Below are 15,442 nucleotides of genomic sequence, written 5' to 3' on the forward strand. Positions count from 1 at the left end.
AGAAGGGGGGGCATTTGTTCCCCGCAACCCCCACTAATTGATGCCACCTGGGCACTAATCAGCCTCTTACCCCAACCACGAGGGGGAGACAGAGCCATATGCTGGGTTAGCGCCAGGCCAGCATCTGAGTGCTGGAGAGGGGTTGGGGGGGAACCCCTGGGGTGCGTGGAGATGAGGCCAGGCTAGCAGAGCGGGGAGGCAGGCAACCGCTGGCCTCGTGCCCCCGTTGGCTGAAAGCACCTGTCTCCCAAGGTGGCTCATGCCTCGTGTTCACAAGCACGGTGAGGGGCTGTTTTCCCAGGGAGCTCCTGCTTTGGTCTCCCCGGCCTCCCCCTTCCTTCGCCGAGTGCTGTTTGACATCGCAGGCCTGGGATGTGCCCAGTCCAGCTGTGTTCTCAGTGAGCTGGCAGCAAACCGGGCAGGGGATGGTGGCTCTGAGGGCTGCATGCCCACCCTTTAACTATGCCCATGCCAGCCAAGGTAGCCTTGTCTGCTGATCTGTTCCCCCCGCGCCCGCTCCGAGGAAGCTGCTGGTATCTTTGCTTGACCTCGGCAGCCCCTGGGTTCGCGCAGGCCCCAGCTGTGGAGGGAGCCCGGCTGCTACGGGGCCTTCTGGAGTCATGAGTTGTCTGGGAGGAAATCGCCTGACCTTCCAGCCCCCGTAGGCTGCCATGCCTTTGGCCATAAACTGTGAGTCAAGGGATCACGGTGCTGGCGGGGCTGGGACAGGAGGACAGAGTGGCCAGGGAAGGCATGGGGGGGACCCTCCCATTTGCTTGCGGGACCTTTGACTGACATGGAGTTTGTGACCTGCATGGGGTCCCCCCATTTCTCACCCTGCTCGTGGCCTCACCCATGTCTTTGGCTGCGTCAGCGGCTGGGCTCGGGGAGGGAAAGTCCTAAACTCTGCATTGCTGAAGCTAAGCTCCTAAACTTGAGCTCGATGGTGGGGCAGAGCTCCACTGAGTGCAGCCCTGGGGACTAGACCTGACTGCTGGGGAACCATGCGGCAAGGACAGGGGCTGACGCTGGTGGCTGGTCCCTTCCCCTGGGCGTTGCGTTTCTGTGCAATTGACGTATAAGCTCAGAATCTGCCACCCCCGCCCCCTCCGTTTTGCTGGCTCGGTGGAGCCTCGACTGATCCCTTCAGCCTTGGGCAACCCTGCAGCGGGGAGTGTTTCTGGGGGGACTTGATCTATTGCCTTCATTGGCCCAGCCCCATAATGCCCTGCAGCAGGAGCTGAACCCAGCCCCACTTCCGCCGGCCTCACAAACAGAAGCATCAAGGGGTAGCTGCCCAGGCTGGCCCCGGCTCCCCCAGGCAGCAGATCCCCCATGCAACACAGCGAGGCGGGTGCGGCTTCTCCCCCCTTAAAGTGTTAGTAATGACAAGACAAATGTGTACAAAAATAACCACTCCGCAAGAGTCATTGATGGGGAGAAAGAGTCGGAGACTGGGGCGCTGATCCATGAGGGCGTGGAGAGATCTGGGGCGCATGTGGAGAGCACGGATGGTCCTGAGCGCAACCAGGACACGCCTGAGTCTTGATTGTCCTGTTGGATCATCCAGTTCTCCATCCCCTATAAACCTGAACGTCCTTGCTCCTTGGCTAGGATTTCCATAGGTGCCTAAGGGAGTGAGGTTCTTCCAGGCCCCCATTGGATACAAGCCCCCAACTCCCATAATCTTTTGCTGGCTGAGAAGGAGGAGAAAGGCAAGGCCCCCTCCCACCCCCCTCACAGCTTCCCCTCCTCTATCAGCTTGTTCAAGCCCTGGCAGATCTTCTGCAGGTGGGGCCGGTAGGGCTCCCCGGGGCTGTAGAGGTGGCTGAGCAGATCCTCGTTGGCGAAGTGGTCAAAGACGTGGCGGATGCGGCTGTGGGACTTGGCCGTCAGGTGCTTCTCCACCAGCTGCAGCAGCATATCCCGGCAGTCCTGCAGCAGCTGGGTCAGCACGCCCGGCTCGAAGGTGAACTCCACCTCGTAGAAGCTGACGGCCGTCATGGCGCCCTGGTGCAGCTTGTGTTTGAACTCCTCCGCCAGGCCCAGCTCGCCAGCGCTGAAACGATGGTTGCGGTACAGCACGCTGATCTTGACGGCCACCTTGATGAGGTTCTTGATGACCTTCTGGGCCTCGGCCCGGTTCTGGGTGTGCAGCTTGGAGACCCGGTACAGCTCGTCCAGGATCTCGCTGCTTGTGTCATCCAGGAAGACATTCGCCACCGACTTGCTGGCCATGTGGCTCAGGATCTTCTTCTCTGCCTGCAGGGCCAGGTTCCTGGAGCTGAACGTCTCCATTGTGGCTGCAGGGAGAATAAAGAGATGCCGCTGTTACGGGGTGTGGGGGTGACAGAGGGCATCGTGGTGAAGGCTCTGTGCTGAGACTCAGCAGAGCTAGCGTTGAGTCCTAGCTCTGCCCCGGCACCTTCCTGTATTTATATGAGGAGCTACAGAGGGGATGTGGACACATTGGAGAGAGTCCAGCGGAGGGCAACGAAAATGAACAGGGGGCTGGGGCACATGAGTTATGAGGAGAGGCTGAGGGAACTGGGCTTGTTTAGTCTACAGAAGAGAAGAATGAGGGGGGATTTGATAGCAGCCTTCAACTACCTGAAGGGGGGTTCCAAAGGGGATGGAGCTCGGCTGTTCTCAGCGGTAGCAGATGACAGAAAGAGGAGTAATGGTCTCAAGTTGCAGTGGGGGAGGTCTAGGTTGGATATTAGGAAACACTATTTCAGGGGAGGGTGGTGAAGCACTGGAATGGGCTCCCTAGGGAGGTGGTGGAATCTCCTTCCTTAGAGGTTTTTAAGGTCAGGCTTGACAAAGCCCTGGCTGGGATGATTTAGCTGGGGTTGGTCCTGCTTTCAGCAGGGGGTGGGACTAGATGACCTCCTGAGGTCTCTTCCAACCCTGATCTTCTCTAATTCGATGAGTGTATCGTGCTGTAGTGCTGATCTGGGGGTGTGACACCCTTTCTTTCCACCGACCTGAGTGACCCCTTGAGAGGCCGGCTTCTCTGACCCAAGTGCTCTGGAGGTCTCCCCTCCATGGCCTCACCTGGCTTGCTGAGCGTCAGGGTGCTGACTGCATGACGCCAAGGGAGTATCTGCACTAACTTCGTACACCTTCCTGTGGGTTAGGGGCTAATGACTGGAATGCAGGAGCCCTGAGTTCTATCCCATGCCCTATCCTGATTTGTGGGTAATTCTCTCCTTTCTCTGTGCCTCAGTTTCCCCATCTGTAAGATGGGGCTGCTGCTGCTGCTGTCCTCTTTTAAGGGCTAGGGAATTTTTGTTACCATCATTCCTTCTCCAATGACTCCCCCCCATCACTCAGCAAACATCCGCTCTGTGTGTGTCTCGTGAACCCCTTTACAGACTGTGATTTGGGTCACGGCAGACAGCCCCTCTCCTCTACTGCCCTCTGCATCCCACCCCCTTGCGGTTAGCAGCCCCGTGTTCTTTTTATGCCATTGCTCCAGGGCCGGACGTGTCGCATTGGGCCAGGTGGCGGGGGCTGGAAGGGGGAGGGGATGTGGATCAAACCATCCCAGTGCAGCCCTAGCGGAAGGTACGTCTCACCTGGGGCTCACGGACGTCTCTGACTCTTAGCAAAGCGCTGATGAGACACGGCCACCCCAACGCAAAACTGTGCACAGATGTTCTGCCTGAGTTCCATTTGCAGCAAATTTATTCCTGGTGAAACCAGAGGCCAGCGGGTGTTAATTGCCCTCCGTGCCAATTTATACCTGCTGAGGATCTGGCTGAAAGACAGACCAGGGCACAGCTCTGGCGGACACAGGGCATGGTTCCCAGCCATGCTGCCCCTGCTCAAATCCTGCTGCTGCCTTGTCTTGGAGGGGATGCCCTTGGAGCGTGAGCGTTCAGTGCCTGGCTCGACCGGAGCGGGAGCAGTTCGGTGGGATCGTCGAGGCTCAGCGCTGCTAACCGGAGTTTTGCCCACTTCTCATTTTGCGGTTGATGGCATTTACCCACGTCTCGTCTCAGGACTGAAGAGCTGACTCGCTCCTCCGAGAAGGCCAGCTCGGCTGCATCTCTCCCCACAGCTGACGTGCGTCTCTACCAGCTGGTCGTGCTCAGCAACAGACGAGGCACAGAAATCGTACCTTGTCAAAGTCTGAAGTGAGCCCGCCAGTGCTCGGCACGCGCGGATTGTCTGGAGACATCTGCTGACCGTCACACCCTATGATTCCTACAACTTGACGTAATTGGCTAGACTAAACCCATTCAAAATCAGGGCATCTCTGTACCCCTTTGTGCCACTGATGCCCCTGTGTGGCCTGGAACACCTAAAAGGTTAGTTTACCCACTTCTTTTTTTTACTGCTGGGGCAGTGAATGAATGACAGAGGCTTCTGAGGTGAGGATTTGCCAGGAACTGGGCTGAGACCCCCAGCTCGTGACACAGATGCCTTCTTTTGCACTGTCACATCTCCTTTGCAGCAGTGCCAATCGAGTCACGAGAGCGGCCCTGGATGTATAGGCCTTTGGGGGAGTCAGAGTCCTGGTGTTAAATCCGGATTGCCCACTCTGTGTGATGCAAACCGCTAAACCGACACTGTGCCCCAGATTTGCCTCGGCACTCTGTTATCAAAGCGCTCTACAAAGGAAGGGCAGCGTGGTTATCCCTGTTTTAGAGAGGGGAAAACTGAGGCAGATTTGGAAACTGAGGCAGATTGACTTGCTTGTGGAGCAAGCTGGCATGGTGGGAGGGCACTGGGCCCATAACCCAGAGATGAATGGAGCAAACCATTCTCTGCTAGCCCCCGCCTCCTTTTGAGGTGAAGGACGGTCCAGTGGTTAGGGTACTAGCTTAGCAGACCTAGGTTCAAGTCCCTCCTTTCCCACAAACTTCCAGGGTGACCTTGGGCAAGTCACCTAACAGCTCAGAGCCTCAGTTTCCCCATCAGCCCAATGGGGATAGATACCCTGCGTCACAGGGGTGTTGTGGGGAAAAATACATTACAGATGGTGAGGGGTTCAGCTAATAAGGTAAGGGGGCTAGCTAAGTCCATAGAAGACAGACAGAACGCCTTGCCTCAGAAAAGAATCAACTGTTTACATGGATAACAAAGAACGTCTGCAAATGCACCTGTCAAATTAAAACTAACGGCTAGGATTTTCTGTCTTGAAGATTTAGAGTTCTTTAATTTCCGGGGGGGGGCCTGATTCTGAGAGAACGCTGAGCATGCGTCCCCTGCCAAATCCCGGTTCCTTAAGGAGTGACTTGAGCACAAGTGTCGTGATTTTGGGTATTTTTCTTCAAGCCCCAGCTCCTGGAATCCTGTGATTATACAAGAATCCCAGCTTTCATTTAAAAACAAAGTGGGTTTCTAGCCCTTGTGGCTGCAGAGAAAAGCTGGATCCCCACCTCCAATGGCTCAAAACCCTGAAGATGAATAAAAAAGCTTCTTCCCCCACATGTATTCTTTGTTTTTAAAAATCTCATGAGTTTTAAGCCAATCTTGTGATTTGGGATGGGGTGGGGGGCCTGTTTCATGACTTTTCAACTGCTCAACTGGGCACCCCAAAATCACTAGTCACCCTTCCAAGTCTTGGCCCCTGATATTTGCTTTCTGGTGCTTCCCCCCCCGCCCCAAAAAAATAAAATAAAGATTGCAGGCTGAAATGCAGCCACCTCTGGTTCTCAGCACACAGCAACACTAAGCAACTTTAGGGCAGGAAGCACCAAAGACTACATATAGAATGTGGCTGAAATCACAGGGGGGAGAGTGTCCCCTATTGAGGCCAAAGAGCCTGGAGAAGGACATGCTATGTGGAGGGAGTGTGGTCTAATGGTTGGAGCAGGTCGCCTCAGTTCTAGTCCCAGCTCTGGGAAGGGAGTGGGGTCTAATGGTTAGAGTGGGGAGGGGGACTGGGAGTCAGGATTCCTGGGTTCTATTCCTGCTCCCTGCAGCACAGCGCCCCCTAGCCCTGCATTGGGGTCAGCTGGGGACATCTCAGCCCCACAGCAGTGGCCCTAGTGCTGCTCTGCCTGGATTGTGACACGGCTGAATCAATTGGGCCGAAAGGAGGAAGAGGAGTGTGGATCAGCGTGGAAGAAGGCTCCCGGTTAGTCTGCCTGAGGGGCCCTGCTGGGGAAGGGATGGGGGACAGTGCCCCTGCCAGTTTAATGGGGCCCCGGTGGCTGGTATTGTTTGGATAATTGCAGATTCCTCTTCAAGGGAATTTCTGCTCAGTGTGAGGTCCCAGGCTGAGTCTGGCTGTCTCCAGCTGGAGAGGGGTCTGGGCAGCCAGGGTTCCCAGCAGCGCTGCTGGCTTTGTGTGTGCTGGGAAGGGGAGGAAAGACCAGCTGCTGGACCGAGGGGACACATCCTCTGATAAGCTGTGAGCAGGGCTGAAGCCAGAAAGGGCTGGAGACAAAAGCCCTGATTGGCAGAGGAAGGGTGGGCTCGGCCTCTGCAGATCTTGGTTCTATTTCTGGGTCAGCCCCACTCTGCCTGGGTGAGCAAATTAGAGCATCTCTCTGTGCCTCAGTGCCCCGGCTGCAAAACGGGGCTCAGCTCCAGGTCTCATTTTGAAAGAGAATAGCTCCCCCTAGTGCCACACTGGGGTCCCCACCAACTAGGAAGGGAGAGCGCCCCCTACTGAGCCCCCAGCCTACTCCCTGCAGCATAGCGCCCCCTAGTGCTGCACTGGGGTCATCACTGCCTGCAAAGGGACAGTCCCCCCCATTAGCGCCCCCCATTCTCCCTGCAGCACAGCGCCCCCTAGTGCCGCATTGGGATCAGCACCTACTACCAAAGGACAGCGCCCCCATTGGTCCCCCTGCAGCACAGCATCTCCTAGTACCGCACTGGGGTCAGCAGTGACCCAGGAGGGAGACTGCCCCCTACTGAGCCCTCCCACTCCCTGCAGCACAGCGCCCCCTAGTGCCGCGCTGGGGTCATCACTGCCTGCAAAGGGACAGCCCCCCCCATTAGCGCCCCCCATGCTCCCTGAAGCACAGCACCCCCTAGTGCTCGGGAGGATAAATGCAGCAATGTCAGTGGTGCTGGGGGTGGGACAGGCACCTCCTTGCTTTAGGACCTGTGAGGAGGAGCGGGTGAAGGGAGCCTGAGGAAAGCAAACGCCCCAGCTCTGCAAACTCCAGCACATGTCGAATCCCACCTGTCCCCTTCTCCCCCCCATGTGGGGGAACCACAGTCGCAGCCCCCTGCCCCATACAACTCACCATGAAGCAGCCCCTCTCCAGTTTGGAGCCCTGATTCTCAGAGCTTTGGGCACCTCTCTCCTGTAGGTTCCTTGGGAGTTCGGTGCCTAAATATCTTTGAGAAGCTGGGCCTTGATTCCTGCACTTGGGGCAGGGAGGCCTTTAATCCGCCTTTATGTTCCCCCAGGTCCAGGGCTGCCCAAGGCCCTTGTAAAGCAAGGCAGCCCGGGGGAGCCCCGTCCTAATGCAAGGGGAGGGGGGAGCGACTGCTGGGGTGATGCACAGTTGGGAGGCTTTGCAAAGGGGGTGGTGCAGCGATGCAGGGGTGGGCAGGGCTAATACAGGGGGTTGGGGGCAAGGGCGCTGCAGGGCTGGAGCGTCAGCATGGTTGGCACTGCAGGGGGATGGTGCAGTGTTACGGGGGGAGGGGGTGGTGCAGAATCAGGGGGCATTGCAGGGGGATGGTGCAGTATCCCAGGGCATTGCAAGGGGATGGTGCAGTGTTACGGGGGGAGGGGGTGGTGCAGAATCAGGGGGCATTGCAGGGGGATGGTGCAGTATCCCAGGGCATTGCAGGGGGATGGTGCGGTGTTACGGGGGGAGGGGGTGGTGCAGAATCAGGGGGCATTGCAGGGGGATGGTGCAGTATCCCAGGGCATTGCAGGGGGATGGTGCGGTGTTACGGGGGGAGGGGGTGGTGCAGAATCAGGGGGCATTGCAGGGGGATGGTGCAGTATCCCAGGGCATTGCAGGGGGATGGTGCAGTGTTGCGGGGGGAGGGGTGGTGCAGAATCAGGGGGCATTGCAGGGGGATGGTGCAGTATCCCAGGGCATTGCAGGGGGATGGTGCAGTGTTACGGGGGGAGGGGGTGGTGCAGAATCAGGGGGCATTGCAGGGGGATGGTGCAGTATCCCAGGGCATTGCAGGGGGATGGTGCGGTGTTACGGGGGGAGGGGGTGGTGCAGAATCAGGGGGCATTGCAGGGGGATGGTGCAGTATCCCAGGGCATTGCAGGGGGATGGTGCAGTGTTGCGGGGGGAGGGGTGGTGCAGAATCAGGGGACTGGCATTGCAGGGGGTGGTGCGGGAGGACGGTGCAGTGTTGCAGGAGATGGGTGATGCAGTATTGGGGTGGGGGGAGAGGGGACGGCACACCAGCGCAGGTGGGGGAGGAGCCAGGGGGCAGGTTCTGCGTGCGTCTCAAGAGGCTGTTTTGGCAGCGCTGCCCACGCAACCCGTGTCTTTAGGGCTCTGGCTCTCCTGGCTTTGGCAAGGAGGGAAATTCCCAGCATGTGGCAGAGCTTGCAGGGAGGGAGCCGAGATTGCCACCCCATTTGTGTCACCAGTGGCTACGCTGGATCGATACCCTCCCTCGTGCTTCCGGGCCAGCCGGACAGAGGCTGCCCGCCCTACCTCTCTTACTGCAAAGCTGCCAGGAAGTGCCTCTTACCGCAAGAGAGTTGCAAAAATGAGCTTGAAACAAACACTTTCTCTTCCCCTATGTCTGAGCCTGGTCACCTCGCGAGGAACTGGGCAATCAGACTCTAGATTTCTAAGACAGCAGCACGGGAAGGCTCCAACCATCCTCCAGGTTCCATCGTGCTTCGTGCTACACAGACACAGAGCAAGGGACACTCCCTGCCCTGAACGGCTGGCAATTGAAATAGATCAGACTTCCATATTAGCCAAGTGGGGAAACCGAGGCACAGAGCAATCCTGTGACAGGTCCAAGGGCAGAGCGAGGCATTGAACCCTCTCGAGTGCTACCGAGCCACTGCTGACACTGAGGCCAGCCTTCTGGTTGGGCTGGGGAGCTTAATTAATGTTGGCAAAGCTCTTTGAGATCCTTGGTTAGAGATCGTTAGAGCAGAAAGTTTCTCTCTCTCCGTCTCATGCACACACAGCTTTACTTCCTGTTTTTCTCCTTGCCTCTTAGCATAACAACTGTGTCTCTTCCTGAGCCCGGGTCTGGTGCTTTCCAAAGAGGTCAGATTTGTCCAACCCCTGTTCCACCTTCCCCATTGTCTGTTTGATTAAGGCGATGTCATGGGAGTGTAAAGGGGGAGGATGAACATCTTGGCACAGATGAGACCAGGAAATGGGAATTCTGGTAATAGGGGCCTTCCCTGGCTCATGGCCAGGGTGGGGGGGGGGGCGTGGGCCTTTAAGTTCAAATGGCTTTTTGCTAATTTAGGGTCAGTATTTTTAGTTTTATTATATTATTAGCCCAATAGAAAATGCTCAAAAGATTTCAGAGCAGTCATCAGATTGGGGGTGAGGAGAAGATAGTGATGAGATGCAACTCAGGCTCTGCCCATCAACCCCCAAGCTCCTCCCACAATCCTATGATCAGCGGTGAAATAGTTAATATTATACACCACCATCATCAGGATGCAGTCAAGCCACTGAGATAATGGAAGTAGCTCAGACACCACTGACCAACCCCAAGCTCCTACCACAGTTGCAAGGCAGCTGGATAATTTGGCTAAAAATGTGACCACCACTGAAATAATTAACCACATTGACATTTATATGATAACATTAGGATCCAGAGTTAACAAACCTATTGACATAAACAGAGTGGTTCAGACTCCACTCACTGGCCCCAGGGCAACTGGATGCTTCCATTAAAAGGTGCTCAGCAGTGAAATAGTTACCCACTGTGACACTGACCCTCTCATCATCATTATGGTTCAGAGTTAACAAAGGAATTTTCATGAATGGGGGTAGCTCAGGCCAGCTCCACCCACCAGCCGCAAGCTCCTCCTGCAACCCCAAGCTTAGCCCACAGAAAGCAACTGGATTTTTGTTGGCTAAAAAAGCAGTTAACAACCTTAGCATTTGCACCAGCATCATTAGGGTTCAGAGTTAACAGCCTGCCAAGCTAAAGGGCATCGCCCGTGCCCTCGCCCTGTGCTATCAATTCAGGCTGCCGCCCCTGCAGACTCAGGAAGACAGCACTGCCTAGGGTCACCCTGGGGCTGAGATGTGATGAAATGGATGTGCAGCCATTACGCTGCCGGTGCAGAGATCTCCACAGCTGCTTGGCTGTGCTTTGGCAGCAGCAGGATCCTCTGCAGGCTGAGTCAACCCTCTGCCCTGGGGCCTGGATAACAGCATTCTGCTGGCTGAGTGCCTGCATCTCATTCGGGGAGACTGGCAGCCCTGCTGAGCCGATGAGGTGGAGCGGTGCAGTCAGCCGTCCTGGCAAATCACAGGGGAAGGACAGACACTTGCTGCGTGTCGCTCACCAGTGTAGCTGCCGGCGGCTGATCCGGTGAACATGCTCGTTGGAGACAACTAGCTGCGTGCGCCGTGCTGCTGCCTGATTCCCTCTGTTACTGGAGTCCTGCGTCCCATCTCCCACTCCGGCCCAGGCAAGGGATGGGGCCTCCCAGCTCTCGGCCAAAGAGCCTGGAGAAGGACATGCTATGTGGAGGGAGTGTGGTCTAGTGGATGGAGCAGGATGCCTGGGTTCTAGTCCCAGCTCTGGGATGGGAGTGGGGTCTAATGGGGGAGGGGGCTGGGAGTCAGGATTCCTGGGTTCTATTCCTGGCTCTGGGAAGGGAGTTGGGGGTCTCCTGGTTAGTGAAGGGGGCCTTAGGGATCAGGACTCCTGGGTTGCATCCCTGGTTTGAGGAGGGGAATGGCGTCTACTGGGGAGTCAGGACATCTGAGTTCTGTTCCTGGCTCTGCCGCGGAGGCTGTGTGACCGTACACAGGCCACTGCTTTTCTGCTTGCCCTGGTTAAACTCTTGCCCGGCAGTGCAGCTTGCTCCCCTGGGCTGCCCAGTGATGCCTTCAGCAGATGCATCCTCTTTCCCCAGCCTCCAGAACCCCCTTCTGCTCCTGGAAGGATACAGCCATTTGGGAGGAAGCTGGGGCGGCCAGACCAGGGGGCCTGGAGAAGTCATTTGTTCCGGTGGAGGGGAATGCTAGCCCTGCAAGCTGGCTTGAGCTGAGGTTTGGGAGGGAATGGGGGACAGATGGCGGGCTCTGCGGGGCTGTAAGCGGGTTGTCCCTGCTTGGGGCTTTTAACCTGGACGGTGGCAGTGGTGCCTAGTGATTACAGCAAGGGACTTGGGAGTCAGGATTCCTGGGTTCTCCGTTCCCACATCTGCCACTGAGTTGCGGTGTGATCCCTGCCCTTTCTACCTGCATCCCCGCAGGCTACCTGCACCCGTGCAGGGCTCTGTGGGAGGAAGCTTGCCCGGAAGCTGCCTGGGCTGCACCTGTTCTGTGGCTAGTGGATGCTGTGGTCCAGCTGTACGCTGCCCTGGAGCTGACCCAGATGCCCCTTTGGAGGCGCCCCCTCTCACCACTGCGGGTGGCTCTGTCTCTGAGCTGTCCCTCCACCCTTTAGTGCCAGGTCACAGCTTCAGGACCCACTGGCCATGCCCACCGTCATGAGGCATTACAGTCAAAGCGTCCCCCTCCACGTGGCCTGGCTGCGCTTCACAGTGACCCTTGACAGGCCAGTTTCTCGCTCTGTTGCTAATCAGTTTCACCCTCGCTGGGTTTCCAAGGCTGCCGGGGAATGTAACCGCAGGGAGCGAGGCCCCCAAGCCAGAATCGGAACCATCACGCCGAGCCAGCCGCCAGCCCTGCAGACTCCGCCTGCTCAGCTAAAACGGGAAGCAACCCCGAGCCCCCGGGGTTGCAGAACCAAGCCAGCAAGGATTTACAAAAGCAGTTCTTGAGCCAGCTGCCTGGCTTGGCCAGCATCCTCGTGGCTCGCTGAGGCCAGTCTTTGCTGCTTGACATCCCCTCTCCGCCCATTACAGGAGCTGGGCTGATTATTTCGTCTGGGCTTTGCCCTCTTTCTGTCCCATCTCTGTCCTAAGACCATGATGTTACTGAGCCCCTGGAGGGCAGTTAATGAGATGAGTCAATCGGGTGGAGAGATTAGCATAAAGCCGAATTAATCAGCTGGGCAGCAGCGCATGGGTCCTGACTGACTTGACAGGCCCCACTAATGGGATAATGTGCCCTCCTTAGACACCATGCAGTATTGGATTTGAGTTGGAATCCCTATGGACTGGGGTGCTAATCTTGCCTAGTGGTTAGAGAAAGGGGAGTGGGTGCCAGGACTCCTGGGTTCTGGAGGAGAGTGTTTCTAGTAGTTAGAGCAGGGGCGATTTGACATCAGGACTCCGGCTTGCCCTGGGACCTTTGGCACATCACTGTGCCTCTGGGCCTCAGTTTCCCCATTTGTACAGTGGTGATAATCCTGACCCACAGGGCCTTTGCAAAGCTCCTAAGTGCCAGTGCAGACCTGGAAGCCACAACAATCCTCCTGAGCACTTTGCAAACACAAACTCAGCCTGCTGCCAACCCTGGGAGAAAGCCCAATTATCTCTGCATTACACCCAGGAAGCCTGAGCCATCCAGGTGAAGTGACTTGCTCCCCGCCCCATGGTGAGTCAGTGCCGGAACTGGAATGAGATTCGCAGCCTCCTGCTGCCCCTCTCCCAAACTTCTGTAGGGTCCAAGACTTCCTCCCGGGGTGGAGCCAGGCAGGATCTCAGCCAGCGGGGCTGGAGGTGCCAGCCCGTGGTACGGTTAGTCACCCCCACTGGGGTCTGATAGCTGGGGGCCAAGACTATCCCCTGCATGTGCCATTGCGGGGTAGGGCTGGGAATGGTGGTCCCTGTCTCTGCGAACAGCACCGTGTTCCTCACTGGGCTCCCACTGAAGCCAGATGGGTCTGCAAGGAAGTGACTCTCCTTAAGTATACAGATGGGGTGTTCCTGGGCCTCCGCCAGCCTGACTTGCTGCCACGCAGGCCTGAACGTGGGCACGGGGTGGTGACCTGCAGCCTCAGCGGCCTGGAGGCAAACGCTCAGCGGAAGGAGAGTTCAGGCAAGGGAACAGCTGGGAAATGTCACTGGCATGCCGACCCCACCGCCAGCAAACCCAGAGCAGGTTTTCTCTCCCCCTGGATTTGTGCTGGAAATGGCCAAACTTGATTATCATACAGATTGTAAGGAGAGTGATCACTTTAGATAAGCTATTACCAGCAGGAGAGTGGGGTGGGGGGAGGTATTTTTTCATGCTTTGTGTGTATAAAAAGATCTTCTACACTTTCCACAGTGTGCATCTGATGAAGTGAGCTGTAGCTTACGAAAGCTTATGCTCAAATAAATTGGTTAGTCTCTAAGATGCCACAAGTACTCCTTTTCTTTTTGCGAATACAAACTAACACGGCCGTTACTCTGAAACTTCTCAGGATGTTTTCATTTAGTTGCCTGCCTATTAATATCCCTGACAAGCATCCAGCACAGCGATCGGACATCAGAAAGCTACCGGGCTTTCCCACGGGGATACCCCACAGAGGCAGAGTGCAAAAGCTCAGTAATAATCAGACCAACCTTTTGCCATCAAAGTACTTCCCCAGGGAGGTCAGAATCGTCACCCCTATTTCACAGATGGGGAAACTGAGGCATGGAGGCACCCTCCCCCGCCCAGCAGGCCCAGGAATAGAACACAGGTCCCAGGCCAGTGCGCTAAGCACTAGGCCACACCGCCTCCCTGGGATGGGGAACAGGACAGCTGCCATTTTGGCTGCCATGCTGGGAATTGAAGCAGGGATCTCAAAGCTGGGGGCTGTAACTCCACTGACCGGTGGGCTACCAGCATCTTAGCTAGGGCGATGTCCTCTTAACCCCACCCATGGGGAGAGCAATGCACCCAGGCTCCTCTCTCTACTCTGCCAGCAACTGCCCCCCCGCACCCTACCACCGACGGCTCGTGCCTTGGCCGCCGGTCTGGGGTGCCAGGTGGCTTTAATGCCACCACCGACCCAGCTACCTGCGCCATTACTGGGCTCTGCCTCAGCCAAGCGATGCGGCGTCTCGGCAAGCCTGAAGCCCCGCTATGCTTGGGGTTTACTGCCCCCTATGGACCAGCAAATGCCTGAGCCTCCCCAGCCCCGCTAGCCTTTCACGGCTCCCTGTGCCCCTGCTTGGGGGTGTGTGTGTGTCTCCAATGCACCTTGTGATGCAGGGGAGGGGGGTGCTGTGGTGTATTTATCCTGGGTCAGTGGGTTTGCTGAGATCTCCCTTCCCTCCTGCCTCAGCTGCTCCTGCCTTAGGCACATTGACCCATTCACAGCTGTCCACCAGGGACACATATCCATCGCCTGGGGATGTAGTGTCCGTCGCACTCAGAGGATCTGGGGTGTCCAGGGCGGGCAGCCTCCATTCTCCCAGTACTTCAGCTCTAGGGCAGCAGGGAGAGCCTTTGGCTCCCTCCGCGCGCCCCCCGGCACAGGCCTGCTTCGCTGAGAGAAAGGCAGAGGAGCGAGACGCACGTGTCTGCTCAGAAGTCTCCTGGCCTCCCCCTGCCCCCGCTTCTGGTATCAAACCCAGCTTCCCCTGTGGGCAATGCAGCCTGGTTAAACCCTTCCCAGCTGGGTCTTCCCATCCAGGAGTCCTGACTTCTTGCCCCCTCCCTGTACCACCCGTAGTAGGGCACAGACCTCCCCCAGCCAGCATCCTCCCCCCTCCCCATCCTTCCCTCCATCTCCGGTGCTCCGAAGTGCATTTGGAGAGGACTCAGGGCAGGAGTATCTGGGCGAGGAAGGAAGCGAGCGAGACTCCTGGTCTTGTTGCAGCGCTAACCTGTGCCAGGATCCAGCCCCGTGTCCCAGCCTGATCTCCAACCGCCCCCCATTCCATCCTCGGTGACTCAGAGCCGCTGCCTGTCGCAACTCGTTACGGCAGAAACTGAACTGAAAACGACACCCCCCCATTCCCTGCAAACAGCCCTCGTTCGTTCCCGACGCACTTGGTTCCCGACGGGACGGGATGCCCAATGCGCCCCCTCGCCAGCGCAGAAGACACTCACCGCGTCCCTGGCTGTCGCCCGCTGGCTCCCCCTGCTCATACAGGCTCCCCCGGAGCAGGCTTTGGCATGGAGGAGGGCAAAAACCCCAATCGGCAGCACACTGACGAGATAACCTTAGTGAAACTTCCTTGAGGAACCGTCGCTGGGGCCCGCCCTCGTCAGCTGACGGAGCTGACTTATTTCGGGGCTTGAACTGCTCCCTGCAGACACAAATAACAGCCGGCTGGCAGGCAGAGTGGGTCAGATACGGGGGAGATTTTTGTTTCCTCTTTAAACTTCCTGAGATCTTTATCTTGAGGCGCTTTGGCCTTGGTTTGGCTTTGGTTCAGCCTGATCGCGCTAAGACAAGGGGCCTTCACCCATCTGCCTGATGATCACAACGGGGCTGCAAGGATCAGCCC

The 15,442-nt window shown here is 57.2% G+C and overlaps 1 protein-coding gene across 1 annotated transcript; it reads right to left on the reverse strand.

The window, feature by feature from the left end:
- Positions 1–1,402: 1,402 nt before the first annotated feature.
- Positions 1,403–15,173, reverse strand: TNFAIP8L2 (TNF alpha induced protein 8 like 2). Its single transcript, XM_073323062.1, has 2 exons — positions 15,042–15,173; positions 1,403–2,303 (listed from the first exon to the last, which is right to left on the reverse strand). The coding sequence occupies exon 2, from the start codon at positions 2,296–2,298 to the stop codon at positions 1,738–1,740; it is 561 nt and encodes a 186-aa protein (XP_073179163.1). The 5' UTR covers positions 2,299–2,303; positions 15,042–15,173; the 3' UTR covers positions 1,403–1,737.
- Between the last annotated feature and the right edge of the window lie 269 nt (positions 15,174–15,442).

The sequence above is a fragment of the Lepidochelys kempii genome, chromosome 24 (assembly GCF_965140265.1).
Source record: "Lepidochelys kempii isolate rLepKem1 chromosome 24, rLepKem1.hap2, whole genome shotgun sequence".
Classification (NCBI taxonomy): domain Eukaryota; kingdom Metazoa; phylum Chordata; order Testudines; family Cheloniidae; genus Lepidochelys; species Lepidochelys kempii.